Source organism: Pan troglodytes, chromosome 11 (genome assembly GCF_028858775.2).
Source record: "Pan troglodytes isolate AG18354 chromosome 11, NHGRI_mPanTro3-v2.0_pri, whole genome shotgun sequence".
Taxonomy (NCBI): domain Eukaryota; kingdom Metazoa; phylum Chordata; class Mammalia; order Primates; family Hominidae; genus Pan; species Pan troglodytes.
Genome location: NC_072409.2, coordinates 65294567 through 65314581, shown reverse-complemented (window position 1 = coordinate 65314581; position 20015 = coordinate 65294567). Strand labels below are relative to the sequence as shown.

The window sequence follows — 20015 nt, the reverse complement described above, 5'->3', positions numbered from 1 at the left end:
TGGACTACAGGCGCATGCCACCATGCCTGGCTAATTTTTGTATTTTTGGTAGAGATAGGGTTTTACCATGTTGGCCAGGCTGGTTTCGAACTCCTAACCTCAACTGATCCACTAGCTTCGGCCTCCTAAAGTGCTGGTATTACAGGCGTAACCGCTCCTGGCCAGCTGTTACTCTTTATTTTGTTTGAAATACTAGAGAAAAGTCAGTGTCAAAATATTATTCTGGAATAAATCTATAAAAAGACACTATTTTTGAATAATGGTGTGGTCTATGTACTGGTGCCAGTCCTTGAACTGTTTTTTAATGATTTGAAACAAGGTAAGCACAGAAATGAAAATGAAGGCTGGGCGTGAAACCCCGTCTCTACTAAAAATACAAAAATTAGCCAAGCGTGGAGATGTGTGCCTGTAGTCCCAGCTACTCGGGAGGCTGAAGCAGGAGAATCGCTTGAATTTGGGAGGCTAAGATTGCAGTGAGCTGAGATCATGCCACTGCACTCCAGCCTGGGCAATAGAGCAAGACTCCATCTCAAAAAAAAAAAAAAAAAAGAAAGAAAGGAAAAAAAAATATTTAGAACCACTGCCAGCAATGTGACCATGCTGTGTCATTCAAGCACGTGGAAAGCAGGCTAATCTTGCTGAACAGGGTTTGTTTCAATACTGTTGAACTTGTGTTGTGAATCTCATGTACCACAAGCTGCCTACTAGTTATTCATAGTAGGATCACATATCGGTCCATTAAAACATGGGAAATTTAAAAAATTGATACCACAGATAGTTTGAGAAGCACTGCTCTAAATTGCAAGTAATACTTTTTTTTTTTCTTTTTGAGATGGAGTCTCGTTTTGTTGCACTGGAGTGCAGTGGCGCGATCTCACCTCACTGCAACCTCTGCCTGCCGGGTTCAAGCAATTCTCCTGCCTCAGCCTCCCAAGTAGCTGGGACTACAGGCACCCGCCACCATGCCTGGCCAATTTTTTTGTGTATTTTTAGTAGAGATGGGGTTTCACCGTGTTAGTAAGGATGGTCTCTATCTCCTGACCTTGTGATCCGCCCACCTTGGCTTCCCAAAGTGCTGGGATTACAGGCATGAGCCACCATGCCTGGCCGCAAGTAGTACTTTTTAAACTAGACAGGAACTCTGTTAGCACATAAAGATAGGCCTTTGGAGCAGGTGAGCCTGGGGAAGGATCTAGAGCTCTGACCCTCCCTTGTCCTTGCTGTCTCTCAGGTGGTGTGCCTGTACCAGACTCTGGATAACCCCCTCAGCAAGCTCACAACACTCAACAGCATGCACTCGCACTTCATCCTGTCTGATGACGGGACCGTGGGCAAGTATGGAAATGAAATGAAGCTCAGAAGGAACCTGGAGAAGTACCTCTCTCTGCAGAAAATACACTGCCGTGAGTATCACAGGGGCTCAGTCACCCAGTCTGGTTGCAGGCCTGCTGAGGTCTTTCATGGTCTTCCCTGACCATCAAAGCTCACACCCCTAGTCCCCTCAAGCTAGCCTCCTTAATACTCTTCAGCCACCCCCCTTCCCACATGGGTATCTCCCCTCCTCTCTCCCTCCATGTATCCAATCCAAATGACACTTCGAGGATCCACTAAAGTCTTCATCCTTCCATGATCCCCCCAAAGATTTCTTCCTCTCTCTCAACTGTCATCCACAAGTCTGCACCGTCTGATATCCTGTGTTCTTCCGGCTGTGGGTTCACCGTGGTCAAGGTGCTCACTTATCACCTGCACAGAGTAGAGGCCGAAGTTGGCCCCTGCCTTAGAGCAGCCAGAGGGATTAAGTTAACATAGTGAACCCGAAGCCAGAAGAAAGCAGGATATAAGACCGTGCAGACTTGTGGGTGACAGTTGAGAGAGAGGAAGAAATGTTTGGGGGATGATGGAGGGATGAAGACTTTAGTGGATCCTCAAAGAGTCATTTGGGTTGGATAGATGGAGGGAGAGAGGAGGGGAGATACCCATGTGGGAAGGGGGGTGGCTGAAGAGCATTAAGGAGGCTAGCTTGAGGGGACTAGGGGTGTGAGCTTTGATGGTCAGGGAAGATGACATTTCATGTGTGGGTGGGGTGGCCCTAGGCAGGGAAGGGGTTAAGACCAGACAGGATTTTTAGAAATAGGGACCTTGGGGCTGGGTGTGGTGGCTCACGCCTGTAATCCCAGCACTTTGGGAGGCCGAGGCGGGTGGATCACCTGAAGTCAGGAGTCGAGACCAGCCTGGCCAACATGGTGAAACCCTGTCTCTGCTAAAAATACAAAAATTAGCCAGGTGTGGTGGTGCATGCCTGTAATCCCAGCTACTCAGGAGGCTGAGGCAGGAGAATGACTTGAACCTGGGATGTAGAGGTTACAGTGAGCTGAGATCGCACCACTGCACTTCAGCCCGGGTGACAGAGCAAGACTCTGTCTCAAAAAAAAAAAAAAAAAGAAAAAGAAAAAGAAATAGGGACCTTGGAAAGTGTCAAGTTTGTGTCATGCTCACAGTGGTGCTTCAAGAGGGCCATTTTGGTAGTTTTATCTGGAGGAGGGCAAGGAGAAGGGAGGGCCAGAATCAGCATGCACCACTGGGCAGGGAAGTGTGAATCCTTTACAGAGAGCAGGAGGGCTGAGTGCTGCCTGGAAAACTGTAGACTTTTGGTTCAAGGCAACAGAAAGTCGATCCCTGCCTCTTGTGCCAAATTAAATCTTCCACAAAATACTTCCTTGGGACAAAGCGCCAGGGAGTGGGAATGCCTTCAGGAGGCTCAAGTCCTCTTCAGCCTTTGAGCATTGGGCTGAAAAAATGAAAGACTGGAAGTCCATTTAGTTTTTGGCCTTGATCCCTGGAGGCAGCAGAATGTAGTGAGGTCAGACAGATTGAAGCGCTGTCATTTTGTGCCTGTGACCTTGGCCAGATGGCATTAACATCTGTCAACTGTTTTCTTATTATAAAATGGAAAGAACTATCTACGTCTAACGTTTGTTGTGACAATTAATTGAGAAGATGTATATTAGGGATGTCTAGAATTGTGTTGGGTGCACGGTGTGTCTTTAATAAATGTCTGTTTCTTTCCTTCCTTTTTCCCTCCTTTGGTACAGTGATCATCTCATGGTTGTAGGGTAGGAGGACGGGAGGGACTCTGGGGATTGTGGTCGTTCACTTAACTCTTAGTGTGAATAAGGATTCTAAGGCTTATGCAGGTCAGGAAAAGGGGAGAGAGGATCAGATATGTGGTCTTCTGCAGGGTAGGAATGGCTGGGAGAAGGGAGACCAGCAGAGCAGAGGGAAGGAAGAGAGGTCAGAGAAGGACCTTGAAGAAGAATCCGTATAGAGAGGGATCCATTAGGGGCCTGAAATATTACCTGAAATGTCCTGTTGCCTCTGTTGACCTTCGCCCACCACCTAAATTGCGTGGGGTTCTGTGCAGCGCTATAATGTATGCTCCACGGGAGGTATGAGAGTCTTTGTCTTTCTTATTCCCTGCTGATTGCCCATTTTAGTAAGAATGCAACAACCCTGAGCTTGCTTATAGTAGCAGATGACATTTCTACTTTCAAAGACCTTGAAACCTAGGATTTATCTGGAGGCTTTTGCTGACTATGGAGTCAATTCCAGTGGACTGGTAACATTTATTATTCTAAGGAGAACCCATATAAAAACAGCAAAAACAAGAAGCCACCTATACACACACACACACACACACACACACACGGAAGAAAGAGAAGACATGCCCTCAAGAAACTCAAAATTCTTATGTATCAAGCTGATCTTCATACCTAACATACTTATGAGGGAGGTTGGCTACCATATTTGTATTTGTTGTTGATTTGATCAAAAAGGGATTTATTTTTGATGGCATGAAAATACTTAACTAGTGGTTGATTTATTTGACTTTTTTGTTTTTTCTGGAGACTGAGTCTCACTTTGTCACCCAGGCTGGAGTGCAATGGCGTGATATCAGTTCACTGCAACCTCTGCCTCCCTGGTTCAAACAATTCTCCTGCCCCAGCCTCCTGAGTAGCTGGGATTACAAGCACCTGCCACCACACCCGGCTAATTTTTTTCTATTTTTGGTAGTGACAGGATTTTACCATGTTGGCCAGGCTGGTCTCGAACTCCTGACCTCAAGTAATCCACCTGCCTTGGCCTCCCAAAGTGCTGGAATTACAGGTGTGAGCCACCGTGCCCAGCCTGTGGTTGATTTATTTTATTGCTTTTCAGCCAGTCTTCTTGGCGACTCTGGCAAACCCTTGTTGTTGGCAGAGAATACTTTAAAAAAAAAAAAAAAAAGACTCACATTATAAAGTTGCTGTAGGAATCCTTGGCTTTCAGCCATTTGAAATGTGGCCAATGTCAGCTTCTGTTTTGTAAGACTCTAAGGATGTGATTTCAAGATAGGAAACATAGGCTCTGATGCCTCTGTATCTTTTCGTAATCCAAATCTCAAGGGAGAAGAGTGCTCTTTCCTGGAATGTCTGTTCTAGGAACTTTTAATTTGGAGGTCTAATATTGTATTCCTGCCTCACCCTGGGACCTTACAGTAGAAGCAGATCTCTAGTGAGATTTCTCAGCAAGAATTTTACATTTTTTTCTTTTTAAACCAATTTTTATTAGTGTATCAGTAAGATTTTTTTTTCAGAAAAAGCCATAAATATATTTGATTTTGTGGGAATAAGTTATTATTTCAAGAGAAGTGGGCCAGGTGTGGTGGCTCACCCCTGTAGTCCCAGCACTTTGGGAGGCTGAGGTGGATGGATCACCTGAGGTCAGGAGTTCAAGTCCAGCCTGGCTAACATGGTGAAACCCCGTCTCTACTAAAAATACGAAAAAGCAGCCGGGCATGATGGCACGCACCTGTAATCCCAGCTATTCAGGGGGCTGAGGCAGGAGAATCACTTGAACCCAGGAGGCAGAGGTTGCAATGAGCTAAGATGGTGCCACTGCACTCCAGCCTGGGCAACAAAGTGAGACTCCATAAAAAAAAAAAAAAAAGTGTACCTAACAGAAATTGAATTCTCTTCCTCTTCCACAAAAATGCCCATATTAATTTTTTTTTCTTTTTCGGATGGTAAAAGTATTATATACTTCCACATTCAAGTAATGCAAAGAAAGCATATAACAGAAGAAAGGGACAGTTTTCTGTAATCTCACTATCAAAACTAACCATTCTTAACCTTTTCATATGTATATTTTCACAAATTTTCTACACACACATGCAGACGCACACACACACACACAAGCAACATCTTTTAAGCAAAAACTGGGGTGATTTCATAATGCTTCTTTTGTAGTTTTTCCCCTGCCCCACTAAACACGGTCCTATTTCCATGTCAATGAGTATAACTTAGTACATTTTAATGGCTGAATAACGTTTTATTGCACAAGATACAAAAAATTCACTTACAAGTGTTTTTATTCCAAAATCAATAAAATATTAATCGAAAATTTTCTTCTATTACTTTTGTGCTTTATACTATTTTTGCCGCCTCATTTGGCTTTTATAAGACTATTTAGAGAAACCCTATGTCTATTAGTTGGTACATCATAGATATGCTTTTTAGTGATATGGAGAAAATAATGAGGTGGAGGTGTATGGAAAAGGAGTAGAATGTCAAAGCAACTAAATCGATGGAGTGAAGTTTTTGGATGGTTGCTAACTGACCCATCCCTAACATTTGAGAGCCTGACACAGGATACACATGGAAGACCACATACTATACGTCTAGATATTTAAATGCCTTAAATCTAGATAACTGTATAAAATATGTCCTAGCCTTTTATCTTGACACATATAGCTGGAAGGTCAGACTCGAGTTTGGAAACCTTGGATTTTGGGAAGTACTGAGCAACGTGGTGTTCTTTGGGCATCCTAGTAAGCTGGGGAGGGAGCACAGGCTTCCCTTGACCCTTGACCCTGTAGATGTCTCACCATGAGGGCAGGGTTGTGGCCAGAGGAAGGCCAGTGTGTGCCCCTGAAAACATGGGGCTCAGAGTAAAGTCCTCTTTTGCTCAGGGGTGAGTGTGGCATTGCTTGCCAAATTTTCTTCTTTTGGAAAATAAAATAAAATACAGTGATTTAAATGTAGTATATCAATATATGTGTGGTGTGAAAACATAAAGCAAATAAGAAATCTACAGAATAAATAGACAAGGTCCCTTTTCAACATTTTCCTAAACCTTCCCTTCTCTTTTCCACTGTTCATAGTGTGATGTGTATCCTTCCAGAATTTTCTGATCATTTATATAACATGCTATACATACAGGTATGTGCATATATACATATAAAATATGTATGTATGTATATTTTTAAAAAATATACATAGGATAATACTGTGCATATTATTCTGTAAGCTTTTTTGCTTACATCTTTTTTAAAGGAATGACTCTGCAGTTATTCCTTTCTGTTCTTTCTCCCTTACTTTAAGAAAGTAATATATATATAGGCTTGGGTCACGTAGTCTGCAAGAAAAAAAGGTAATATATAGTCATGATAAAAAATTCAAACAATAAAAAATGAAATAAATGGCAATGCAAAAGTCTTTGAGGGTTGTCATCCTACCTTGTTCCTAGAAATAACCACCATTAAAAGTTTATAGAGTCTAGGTGTGGTGGCTCACACCTGTAATTCCAAGACTTTGGGAGGCTGAGGCAGGAAGATCACTTGAGACCAGGAGCTTGAGATCAACCTGAGCAACATAGGGAGACCCCATCTCTACAAATAACTGAAAAAAAAAAAAAGCTAGGTGTGGTGGTACATACCTGTGGTCCCATCTACTCAGGAGGCTGAGACAGGAGGATTGCGTGAGCCTGGTAAGTCGAGGCTGCAGTGAGCTGTGATCACACCACTGCATTCCAGCCTAGCTGACAGAGTGAGACCTTGTCTTATATAAAATAAATAAATAAGTAATAATTAAAATGTTTGTTGAACTGGTTAAGGTTGTTCATTTTTGGAGATGAGTGATGAACACATTGGGATCTATTACATTGTTCTGTTTACTTTTAGATACTTTGGGAGTTTCCCGTAATGGAATACTTATTTCTTAAGCAATACTTATTTTTTTGAAAAATTATTGAAAGCCTTTTTACCTGGTAAAAGCTTGAAGATGCTGTCACCATATTTATGCCACATTTTATTTGAAGTCCAAGTTTCTGGCTTGGTCTTGATCTAAGCAAACCAGGGTAAAATGAGAGAGGGGCCAGTGCAAGGAATGAACATAGGTGGTAATTGAGAGACTTGTGTCTGGAAGTCAAAACGGCCAACTGGCTGAGCTAGGGATTCTCTAACAGTGTGGTATTGTTTGTGGTCTGGAATAGGCTCAAGACAAGGCGTGCCGGTGGTGGGGCTGGTGGTGGAAGGCGGTCCCAACGTCATCCTGTCAGTGTGGGAGACTGTCAAGGACAAGGACCCAGTGGTGGTGTGTGAGGGCACAGGTAGGGCGGCTGACCTCCTGGCCTTCACACACAAACACCTGGCAGATGAAGGGTGAGTTGTTGGCTCTTCTTTTCTGAAACTATAGGGGCTGTTTATTCCTCCATTTTAGTTCTTTTGGCTGTGCATTTATGTGAGCCAGATATTCTTGGATTATAGAAGTTGAGACTGGATTTCATTTCTCAGTGACTGTGTTTGTTGTTCAACATCAAAATGCCCTTCAGCGATGAGAGTTGCTATTTTCTTAGCTGAAGAATGGCCTGCCTTTAAAGGGAAGCTTGAGTCTTGCTTGAACTTTGGGGAAAAGGTGTTTGCAGGGGGAGTGAGGGAGGTGTGGCTTGAGCAATTGGCCATTACAGCCGTAAGGACCTTGTAAGGGAGGTGGCCAGTGTTGGGCCCAGAGCACCTTCAAATTCATTTGCCCTTAATGGAAATAGCAGAAATTGGGAAGGTCTACATCCTGACATTTTCATAGCATATGTCGTGCTTATTTCAGGCTTTAATTCTTTCCCCTTCTCAAATAAGAAGATAATTTTTCTCTTGCCATCCCTCTAGCCAGTGTGATTCTTCCAATTTCAAAAGCATGATATTTCTACTGTATAAATAAGTACAGTGCCTAAGAACTAAAATGTTGACCCCACTAATTTATTTAGTAAACAGTTATTTGCTGCTTATGCTGTAACAGCTCTGGAGTGCCTTTGCTTATGATTGCTCTCCCTGTTCATTTCTCCTGCCTCCACTTCCGCCCTCTACCATCTCCCTCTGCTTTCACTCCTCTCCCTTTTCTAAAATCATCCTGGATGTGTGGTTATTAAACCTTTTAGGGTTTCAGATCCTTTAGAGAATATAATACCTATAATTTCTGGAGATTCCCAGCCCTCTGGAAATCTACCAGCTTCAGAACTCCACTTCAGAGTATATTCTTTTCAGGATGTGGCAGATCAACCCATTCTCACTTTCTTTCTTCTTTTATAAATGTAAAAATAGAGGCAGGGTCTTGCTATGTTGCCCAGGCTGGCCTCGAACTCCTGGCCTCAAGTGATCCTCCACCTGGGACTCCCAAAGTGCTGGGATTACAGGTGTGAGCCATCATGCCCGGCTCCATTCCCACTTTCAAATTCAGCTTTCTTCTTGAGCTCCTGCTTCCGTTTGCTCCCCCTCATTTGCTCTTCTGGCAGAACTGTCCATAGACACCTTTTCAGTCTGGGGAGCTGATGGGGGTGTTTTCTTGTACTGATGTTGCCGGCTCATTCCCCTCTCTGGGTTGTGTCAAGACCATTTATTTCTCTTCCAGGATGCTGCGACCTCAGGTGAAAGAGGAGATCATCTGCATGATTCAGAACACTTTCAACTTTAGTCTTAAACAGTCCAAGCACCTTTTCCAAATTCTAATGGAGTGTATGGTTCACAGGGATTGTGTGAGTATGACGAGTTGATGATTCAACTGACTTAAGAACTGCTAATTTATAAACACTGTAATATTTATTTTCACAATTAAAAAAAAACATGATGGACACAGGAAGGGGAACAACATACAGGGGCCTGTCAGGGTGGAGGGGGGAGGGAGAAAATCAGGATAAATAGCTAATGCATGGAGATCTTAATACCTAAGTGATGGGTTGATAGGTGCAGCAAACCACCATGGCACACATTTACCTGTGTAACAAACCTGCACATCCTGCACATGTATCCCAGAACTTAAAATAAAGTAAAATTATTTAAAATTAAAATAATAAAAAATAAAAAATGTGGATTTTTCATTTTGATTTTGAGTGTATCTAGCTCTACAGAATTTGATTCTTCGTTGAGTAAACTTGACTTCTTACTGTCACTGCTGTCCGCACTCTCCATGCTTCAAATACTAGACTCTACTACAGAAAAAGCACTTAGTACAACAATGTTCCAGAAAAGTTATCAGATTTAGTGAAAATTACACAGAAGTATTTTCAGAGGGTAAAGGAACAGCTCCATGTCTTCAATGAACACAGCTTCATGGTGCTGAGTTACGTGACTGCCTCACAGCGTCCTGAGTAAATCCTGCAGGAAATCATTGGGAATGTACTGGACAATGGGAAAAGTGAGAATAAACTCTGGGATAAAAAATGGAGCCCACAAACTATGGGCTATTACCATAATGTAGACTCAGGAAAAGTTTTTAGTATTTTAGGGTACTGTGATAAAAAGATTAATTAATTTAATTAATTTATTTGGTAAAGACAAGGTCTTGCTCTTTTGCCCAGGCTGGAATGCAGTGGTGCAGTCATAGCTCACTGCAGCCTTGAATTTCTGGGCTCAAGTGATCCTCTTGCCTTGGTCTCCTAAAGTGCTGGGATTATAGGCATGAGCCACCATGGCCAGCCTATGAACAAAATGACTTGGATGATATGAATTATCAATTCTTTTTTTTTTTTTTTTTTTTGAGACAGGGCCTCACTCTGTCACCTAGGCTGGAGTGCAGTGGCGAGATCTTGGCTCGCTGCAACCTCCACCTCCTAGGCTCAAGTGATTCTCATGCTTCAGCCTCCTGAGTAGCTTGGACTACAGGTGCATGCCACCATGCCTGGCTAATTTTTGTATTTTTTGGTAGAGATGGGGTTTCACCATGTTGGCCAAGCTGGTCTCGAACTCCTGGCCTCAAGCGATCTGCCTGTCTCGGCCTCCCAAAGTGCTGGGATTGCAGGCATAAGCCACTGTGCCCGGCCGAATTATCAATTCATATCAATGACTCAGATGATATCAAGCTGACAATTACAGTAAATATACAGATATGTCATGATTCAAGGTGATCTTTCTAGAATCTGAAGGCTGGACCAAATTGTATAAGAATTTTGGTAATATTTAAGTACCTGGCCTCAAAAAAAAACCAACTGAAATGTTCTGGCTAGAGGAAGCATGACGAAATCTATGTGGAAAACTCTTTGGGGTTTTAGTTGGCCCAATAACAACAATAATAGCAACCATGTTTCTAATTAGCAGCGTGCTTCTAAATGTATTCTTTTCATTTGAAATAGCCCTGTGAGTGAGTTCAGTATGGCAGTGATTATTTCCAGTTTGGAAATGATGAAGCAGAAGGCTAGAGAATTTAAGGGATCTGCAGTCATGCAGTTAAGAAATGACAGATATGCTCGGACACGTTGGCTCACGCCTATAATCCCAGCACTTTGGGAGGCCGAAGTGGGTGGATCACCTGAGATCAGGAGTTCGAGACCAGCCTGGCCAACATGGTGAAACCCTGTCTCTACCAAAAATGCAAAAATTAGCCAGGCATGGTGGCGGGTGCCTATAATCCCAGCTACTTGGGAGGCTTAGGCAGGAGAATCGCTTGAACCCGGGAGGCAGAGGTTGCAGTGCGCCGAAATCGCACCATTGCACTCCAGCCTGGGCAACAAGAGCAAAACCCTGTCTCAAAAAAAAAAAAAAAAAAAAAAAAAAAGAAATGATAGATCTGAAACGTGAGTTTCAGAAGAGTTGAAATCTTCTTAGTCTATTACACTTTCTATTTGCCACAGTAATCAGTAAGTTAAGAAAAGGACAGGTAAAGGGATTGCCCTTATGTTTGCCTCTTCTTGCCATCAAGCAGAATAATTAATAAGCAATGTAATGACCAAGAGGGTCAAGAGAAGGCAGCAAAGGGCTTGCAGGTGATAGGAATTGGGTTGTACAATTGAGGACTGATTTTATTCATGCACATAGAGGGCGTGTCAGGTGAAAGGAAACAATGTGTGAAGTTATAGAAGCATAGTTTTTTATCTTTATGATACCTTAGAGATATTCAACAGGTTCCTCTCATTTTATGGATGAGGAGCCTGAGATTCAGCAGCAGCCTCAAGATATTTACCTAGGACTAGCTTGTTAGTGGCATACTTGGGACTAGGTCTTGCCAATCTTGGCTTTTTCATTAAAATAGCTCCTTCTACTATATGAAATGTATTTTAATTTAAAAAGACTGAGATATAGTCATTAATAACAGGTGACTCCCCCCCCTTTTTTTGAAGCAACAAAAGCAGAGATTTATTGAAAATGAAAGCACACCCCACAGGGTGGGAACGGGTGAGCAAGTGCCTCAAGGGCCCATAGGTGACCCTTTGGAACCATAAGTAACGAACTTACTTGTCTTTAAAAGAGTCAAAGACCGTCTGTGTTGCCCAGGGTACTTGCTCATTGGGTCCACTGTAATTACCTCAGTTATTTTATGACAAACCCTTGAGGATTCATTTCTCGTAAAAAAGCAAGTCTGGCTGGGCGTGGTGACTTGCCTGTAATCCCAGCACTTTGGGAGGCTGAGACCGGAGGATCGCCTGAGCCCAGGAAATTCAAGACCAGCTTGGGCAATATAGTGAGACCTTGTCTCTACAAAAAATTAAGAAAAGAGAAAAAAAAGCAAAAGTCTTAGTTTCCAAGGCTAGGTGAATGAAGGATTTCATTCGTTGTCTCTTTGAAAGGAGACATGATTTTATTTACATCAGAAATTAACATTGAGGTTCTTTTTGTTGTAGCATGTACATAGTAAATTCATGTAATAACATTCCTTCATAAATGTTTCCTCTGGATATGTGGAATTTTTAGTTTTTTTCCCCCCAAGTGCCCATAATTCTTTGTTACCCTATTTAAAAGTTTTCTCTCCTATAAGTAAAAAAAGGTTTTAAAGAAGAATGTTTTCCTCAATTCATTAGCTCCAGTCTGAATTCTGTGGGTACTCTTTGAAAGCATTTATTTGGTAGTTCCCCAAATGTATGGCTCTCTGTTTTTCACTGTTGTAGATTACCGTATTTGATGCTGACTCTGAAGAGCAGCAAGACCTGGACTTAGCAATCCTAACAGCTTTGCTGAAGGGTGAGTATCTGGATGGGGTTGCAATTGTTCCTCATTTACGCTTCTCATGTTCCACAGTACTTTGTGCTTCTTGCGTAGATATCTTGAAAAGAATATATGATTGTTCCTTTCTTTTACCCTAGGCACAAATTTATCAGCGTCAGAGCAATTAAATCTGGCAATGGCTTGGGACAGGGTGGACATTGCCAAGAAACATATCCTAATTTATGAACAACACTGGAAGGTATAGTGAAAATGAAGTTATTCGGAGAAAATATTTTGTGTGATGGTCTGTTAGGAAGGGGCAAAAGAGAAAATGAGAGGAGATATTGATTGGTTTGGTAGAAGTGTGGGGTAGCATCTCTGTAGCTGGGATAGCTAAGACACTTTTCCCATCGACTTTGCCTTCCTGAAAACCGTCTGTTTTTTTTTTTTTTTTCCCCTGGCTCTGCAATCTAACTGAAGCTGAAAAGGGAAGTTGAGTGAAAGACAGAATGGAAGGTTTTTATTTTAATATATTTATGTTATTTTATTTTTAGACACAAGTTCTCACTCTGTTGCCCAGGATGTCATGCAATGGTATGATCATAGCTCACTGTAACCTTTAACTCCTGGGGTCAGGTAATCCTCCCCCATTAGCCTCCTGAGTAGCTGGGACCACAGGCGCATGCCACCATGCCCAACTAATTTCTTTGGAAATTGTATTTTATTTTATTATTTGAGACAACGACTTGTTATATTGCCCAGGCTGGTCTTGAACTCCTGGCCTCAAATGATCTTGCTACCTTGGTCTCCCAAAGTGCCAGAATTACAGGCATGAGCCACTGTGCCTGGCGTACAATTTTTAATTTATTTTTGGGTAGATTTCTATCTTGTTATTTAAAACTCAAAGTTTACTTTTTGCTTTAAAATGTAGTAAGTGCTCACATTAGAAATTAGTGAAAACATAAAAAAGAAGAAAGATTACCCATAATGCTAATGATAATCACTATTAACATTCATTTTAAAAGATTATAGTTGTGGCTGTATTACAGGTATATTATTTTTGGGCCAAGCTAATACATGCACATTGTTTAAAATATCAAATGATATTAAAAGGCAATTTTAAAAGATGGTAGTTCTCTGCCCCGCTAATCACAAGAGCTAGTACTTAAGATGTTTTTTATTTTTCTAACACTTATAAATCTCCATATTTCTAAATAATGTCATATTGCTATATTTTGGTTCATTTAGTTTCAGAAATTTTTCAACACTTCTGTCTTGTGGGCCTCACGGCTGCAATGTGGACCAGTTTCCTTCTCCTCCTGGTGCACAGCTGTCATCCCGGGATGCACCCTCATCATCTTGGGGATTCCCTTGCCTCTTTCCCATGTTAGAGGGCATGTCTTCTATGTCCCTTGTCTTCCTCTTTGTTTACTCATTTATTTTGATGGTATACATGTTTCAATAAGTTCCTGAGAAAGGGAGTATGAGAGATACATATTTTGAGGACTTACATGTTTGGGTGTATTTTAATTCATGATTTAAACTATTTTTTCCTACAGAAATTTGAATGCCTAGTTTCCAGCACCCAGAATTTCTATTGAGAAGTAAACACTTCTTTTTTGTTTTCAGATTCTTTGTCACCATTTTTTTTTCCTATCTGGAAGTTAAAAAAATCTTTCTTTTCCAGTGTTATGCTGTGTGTTGTTGTGAGTCTCTGTATCCATTTTGTTGGGCACATGATTTCAACTTGGCAATCATATGTTTTCATTGCATTCCATTCCGTTCTCTTCCGTAACACCCCCAACCTTTGTTCTCTTTTGTAATTCCTATTATTTGAATATTGGACCTTATGGACTGCTCCTCTAATATTCTTATCTCTTTCCTCCCATGTTCCCTATCTTTCCTTTGGTAGCTTTGCTGGACTTTATTTTTTTATTTTAATTTTAATAATCAATTAACTAATTTATTTATTTTTGAGATAGGGTCTCACTCTGTCACCTATACTGGAGTGCAGTTGCATGATCTCGGCTCACTTCAACCTCCATCTCCCACACCAAGCAATCCTCCCACCTCAGCCTCCTGAGTAGCTGGGACCACAGGTGTGTGCCACTACGCCAGGCTAATTTTTGTATTTTTAGTAGAGACAGGGGTTTGCCATGTTGGCTAAGCTGGTCGAACTCCTAGGCTCAAGCAATCCACCTGCCTCAGCCTCCCAAAGTGCTGGGATTATAGGCTGAGCCTCAACTTTAATTTTCAAGCCTTCTATGAAGCTTTTCTTTTCTGGTAGCATACTATGAATCTATTAATTTCTTCTTTTTTTAGTTTTTAATTTTTGTGTGCTCACAGTGGGTGTATATATTTATGGGGTGTCTGGGATATTTTGATACAGGCGTACAATGTATAATAATCACATCAAAGTAAATGAGGTATCCATCCCCTCAAGCATTTATCCTTTGTTACAAACAATCCAATTATAATCCTTAATTATTTTAAAATGTACAATTAAATTATTATTGACTATAGTCATTCTGTTGTGCTATCAAATACTAGATCTTATTCATTCTTTCTAACTATTTTTTGGTACCTATTAATTATCCCCCTTATCCCCCTCAGTACTCTTCCCAGCTTCTGGTAACCATCCTTCTGCTCTCCATCTCCATGGATTCAAATGTTTTCATTTTCAGCTCCTACGAATTATTGAGCACATGTAAATTTGTCTTTCTATGCCTGGCAGTCTATTAATTTGTGACAGCAAACTTGCTCCCTGATTGCACCCTCCCCTATGTTTTTCATTAGCATCCAGAATCCAATATTTTCTTTTTCTTTGAGATGGAGTCTCACTCTGTGGCCCAGGCTGGAGTGCAGTGGTGCAATCTTGGCTTATTGCAATGTCCACCTCTCAGATTCAAGCAATTCTCCTGCCTCAGCTTCCCGAGTAGCTGGGATTACAGGTTCCTGCCACCACACCTGGCTAATTTTTGTATTTTTAGTAGAGATGGAGTTTCACCATGTTGGCCAGGCTGGTTTCGAACTCCTGACTGCAGGTGATATGCCTGCCTCAGCCTCCCAAAGTGCTGGGATTATAGGCTTGAGCCCCTGTGCCCGGCCCAGAATACAATATCTTCTTTTACCTTTTTGAGGATATGAATGAGAGCTCTTTTGAAGTTTTCTTCTTCTTGGATTGTCTGCTTCCTGCTAGTTGATGTTTTTTGATCTGTTTGTTTTGGTCTTTTTGTTTAAGTGTAGGGGATAAAAAACTCTTTGGAAATTCCGAGCCTGTAGTTGGAGGTTGCCTATAGGTTTGAGTTTCACAGTAGGGTGATCTGACTGCCATTAGTTCAGGGGCCCCCAGATACCAACATATTCATGTCTTTTCTCTTGTATTGGTGACATTACCAGAAAAGAATCCTCTAGTTCCCTGATTGGAAGGTGTAAACCTTGTTGCTAGTGTTATGGGACTCAAAGGGGAAAGATGACTGGAAAGACCCCAACATTAGGGATTCTGCATGTATACATGTGTTTTGTTGCTGTTGGAATTCTGTAGTATAAATCTGTTTGTCTCTTGACATTTTCCACTTCTACTATTTGGTTTTCTGGTGACTGCTCAGTCAATTATGACTTGACCATCTGCTTTCCAGCTTCCAAAATGTTGCATTCTTGTCTCCACTCTTGTCCTCCTTGTCCTTGTAGATTTATTTTGTAACAAAAATCCCTTTACTGTAGTTTTAATGAAGTTTTGAGTGGGAGAAAAATTAGATGAGCATGTTCAACTTGCCATTTGTGCCTAGAAACCAGGTAGAGTTTAAATGGACACATGACAAGTAACAAAAACAAAAGAAGAAGAAGAAACCTTGAATGTCTATCAGAATTGCATTAAGCCTGTACATTCATTCATTTGGGAAGCTTTGAGATCTTTACAATAATCAGTTTTCCCATCCAAGTACATGGAATGTTCTTTGATTTATTCCAGATGTCTTCACTTAAGTCCTGCACATTTCTTAGTAAGACTATTTATTCATTCATTCATTCATTCAAGACAGGGTCTTGCCCTGTTGCCCTGGCTGGAGTGTAGTGATGCATTCATGGCTTACTGCAGCCTTGACCCCTTGGGCTCAATTGGTCCTCCCACCTCAGCCTCCCAATTAGCTGGGACCACAGGTGCATGCCACTATGCCTGGCTAATTTTTGTATTTTTGGTAGAGACAGGGTTTTGCTGTGTTGCCAAGGCTGGTTTGGAACACCTAAACTCAAGCAATCCACCTGCCTCAGCCTCCAAGGGTGCTAGGATTACAGGTGTGCGCCACTGAGCCTGGCCTAGTAAGACTGTATTTAAATTTTTTCCTTTTTTTTTTTCTGTACCCACTGATGGCAGGATTTTATTTTAAAATTATTGTGTTTGTGTAATTTTGAGTTCAAAAACATGTAATTCTTTAGTTATTTCTACTTTCTTAATTGTCTTTACATTTCTTATTTGTGCTTTCTGAAGCCTGATGCCCTGGAACAAGCAATGTCAGATGCTTTAGTGATGGATCGGGTGGATTTTGTGAAGCTCTTAATAGAATATGGAGTGAACCTCCATCGCTTTCTTACCATCCCTCGACTGGAAGAGCTCTACAATACAGTGAGTATGGAACATTTCATCAATCATTTCCCTCCAGATTCGAGAAGAGCAAAGATCATCAAGCAGCCCATGCAGAGGCAAAACTCCTTATCTGAGGAAATTAGAAGTAGCTGGACTTCCCTATTATCTGAAGCTGGATCTAGTTCCAGGCTTCTTTCCCCAACATTTATAAGTAACTAGAATTTCTGTACATCTTCAAAATGCATACATGTTAAAACTCATTGTGCAACCCTTCCTGACATGAAGGCACCAAAATGGCTACAAATGCAATCATTTATCATGACCTACATGGCTAACATGGTTCAAATTACCCTTAAGCTCCCACTTTAAGGTCCATAAATACTCCTGAGGAAAATCCACTGCTGTAAGCTCAGTTCTCTCTTGCTGAAGCTCCCTTCTGCACTCTTCTCCAGCATTCTTTCCTTCTAATAAAACGTTCCTTTTTCAAAACCTATACTGTTGTCAGTAAATTATTCTTACTACCTGCAAGCCAGTCACTTTCCATTGCCGGGGTCTGACACCTTGCCTGGTAATTATTTATTAATCAGCTTAAGACTTATTTATCTCCTTGAATATTCTTGTACAAAGATAGTTTATAGATAGACTCTTCAACCAAAGGAGAAACATTCTTACCAATTCTATTTTATCCTAGTAAAAACATAGTTAAAGACTAAATTGTGAATAAGAACAAATTACCTTTTATTGAGTTATTGGAAGTATCTCAACCTAAGGCCACTATTAAAATACTGTTCCTATACCTTTCCCATGTAAACCCTTTGTTGAAACTAGCCTGACTTACACACTGTGAAAACACCAATTGCTCAAGCCATGGACACTTCTTGAAATAGCCTTCCTTGTCCTTTAAATCTTATTCTTTCTTCAATGATTTATTCAAGTCTTGTCTTCTTGATTACTGAAGTTAGTTCACAGTGATTTGTTCCTAGAGTACCAATTATTTGTAACTCTTTTTGAGCCCACACATATTGTTGGTTATTTTTTAGTGTAAGTAGCCACTCTTTTCTATTATTATAAACACTCCAGGAAAATAGTGCTTATATTTGTCATTGAATCCCTGATTGAATATAGTAAGTTTTCAATAAATATTTGTTGCTGGAATGTGCTCGTGTGATAGGATTTGTAATTGTATGATAAAGGATAGTAATAGATTACCTAAGATTCATTTCTATCTCTTATCACATAAAGTCTTTATTATCTACATATTTGCATCTTGCTTTGAAAAATATTTCATATAAATACATCTTCTCTTGGAAAACACCTTCTTTAGAATTAATTGGCTTAAGCGTTGTTACTAAAAATATTGAACACAATTTTCAGTATTCTGAGTTACTTATGCATTCTGAAGTAAAGGTTTTACCCCCCAGCACATGGTAATTAAAGAGAATAATTCTTCCTTTTGTTCTTTATTTCAGAAACAAGGACCTACTAATACACTCCTGCATCATCTCGTCCAAGATGTGAAACAGGTAACCTAATTAAGAAGGCGTGAACATGTCTTTGTGTATTGCCTTAGCTTTGTGTTGGAGGAGTCACTGAATTTTGCTTTGTAAAATGCAGATTTGGATTGTTTTGTTAATTACCTATCTTCTTTACCTTGATTTGAACAAGTTCATCAACAAACCACATTCGTACACTTTTTTCCTTAATTTACTTTATGTTTTAAAAGACTTGATCCATCAGTTAGGTGATATTTGCTAATAAAAAGCCATGAATCATAGACATGCAATGCTTCTAATCAGAACTTCAGCTTACCCCGATACCGTGGTGGTGCCTATGATGATGATACCAGCTGGAAATAAAGAACTTTGTGGTTGTGTTATCCTTATTGGAGGACTAATATGTGATTTCCATTGTTTTTGATATCAGTGATAGTTCCGGCACTCTTGCTGCTTTTGTGAGTCTGCATTGTTCTAGGCAGTCAGGTGGTTCCCCTCCCTGTTCTATACTCTTGGTCATGTTTTGCTCATGGTGTTCTCACTGAACTGTGAGTTAGGTCAAACTTAAAGTATTTGATTTCCCATTAGTTACCAAAGCCTTCCAACTTTAACAAACTTTTATACCTCAGTTTCTTCTCTTTCCATTACCAGTGACTTTTATCCACATCCCCTGAAAATTGGGAGTACTTTTTATTTATTTGTCACTATGGTTAAAATCCAAGGCACATTTTTAAAATTCTCTTGTTTTTCCAAAGTCTGATATCTTGTTAGAAGGAATGTGAGCTTTCAGTTTATGTTGACGTGGAGAGAGAGAGAGCCAGAGTGAAAGGAAGACATATCCTTGTTTTTTTTTTTTTTTTTTTTTTTGAGATGGAGTTTTGCTCTTGCCCAGGCTGGAGTGCAATGATGCGATCTTGGCTCACTGCAACCTCCGCCTCTTGGTTCAAGCGATTCTCCTGCCTCAGCCTCCTGAATAGCTGGGACTACAGATGCCTGCCACCACACCCGGCTACTTTTCTGTATTTTTGGTAGACATGGGGTTTCACCATGTTGGCCAGGCTGGTCTCGAACTCCTGACCTCAGGTGATCCACCCGCCTTGGTCTCCCAAAGTGCTGGGATTACAGGCATGGGCCATCGTGCTCCACCTATTCCTTGGCAAATTAGCAGTAAGCAAAAGTGTCCGTGCTCATGTAAATTTAGTTTGTATTGATTTATGCAATATAAAAATGATTTTATTTTTTTAAACTGTGCCACAGTAAACTGAAAAAAAGTGATGAACTAGGTTAAATATGTTCTAACTAGCAGCAATAAGAGCATTACTTTTGGCATTCCTTGAAAAAAGTAAATTATGCATGTGAAAAAGAAAAATTAAATTATTTACATTCATTCATATATAACTTTATTTCTTGTTCCAAGCTTTGTGAATATTAGTCACAATCTTCATTTCAGAGACCTTGTTCAACACTCTGTGTGCCTTTAAAAATTTACTATAAATGGGCAGTTCAAAAGTGAACAGTTATGAAGAGGTAGTAAGGTGCAATTTAAGTAGTCAAAATAATTTTCATTTAGACTAAGACCCGCATACTTGGAAATCTACCACTCAGCCCTCCTGCCAACCAATCATAACACTTGTCTTGGCACAGCCTCATGGTTTTGTTTGTTTGTTTGTTTGTTTTGCTTTATTGCAATATTCTCTTTATTGTGGTGGTCTCGAACTGA

The 20015-nt window shown here is 40.6% G+C and overlaps 1 protein-coding gene across 8 annotated transcripts in view; it reads left to right on the top strand.

The window, feature by feature from the left end:
- The window catches only part of TRPM6 (transient receptor potential cation channel subfamily M member 6), a 163738-nt gene that overhangs the window by 58716 nt on the left and 85007 nt on the right, over positions 1-20015 (top strand). For all 8 annotated transcript variants that reach the window (XM_016960963.4, XM_009456736.5, XM_063787774.1 and 5 more), the window contains exons 7-13: positions 1232-1403; positions 7309-7477; positions 8718-8841; positions 12184-12256; positions 12379-12479; positions 16707-16841; positions 18272-18325. In XM_016960963.4, coding sequence (XP_016816452.2) covers positions 1232-1403; positions 7309-7477; positions 8718-8841; positions 12184-12256; positions 12379-12479; positions 16707-16841; positions 18272-18325 — 828 coding nt within the window. The remainder of the gene's footprint in view (positions 1-1231; positions 1404-7308; positions 7478-8717; positions 8842-12183; positions 12257-12378; positions 12480-16706; positions 16842-18271; positions 18326-20015) is intronic.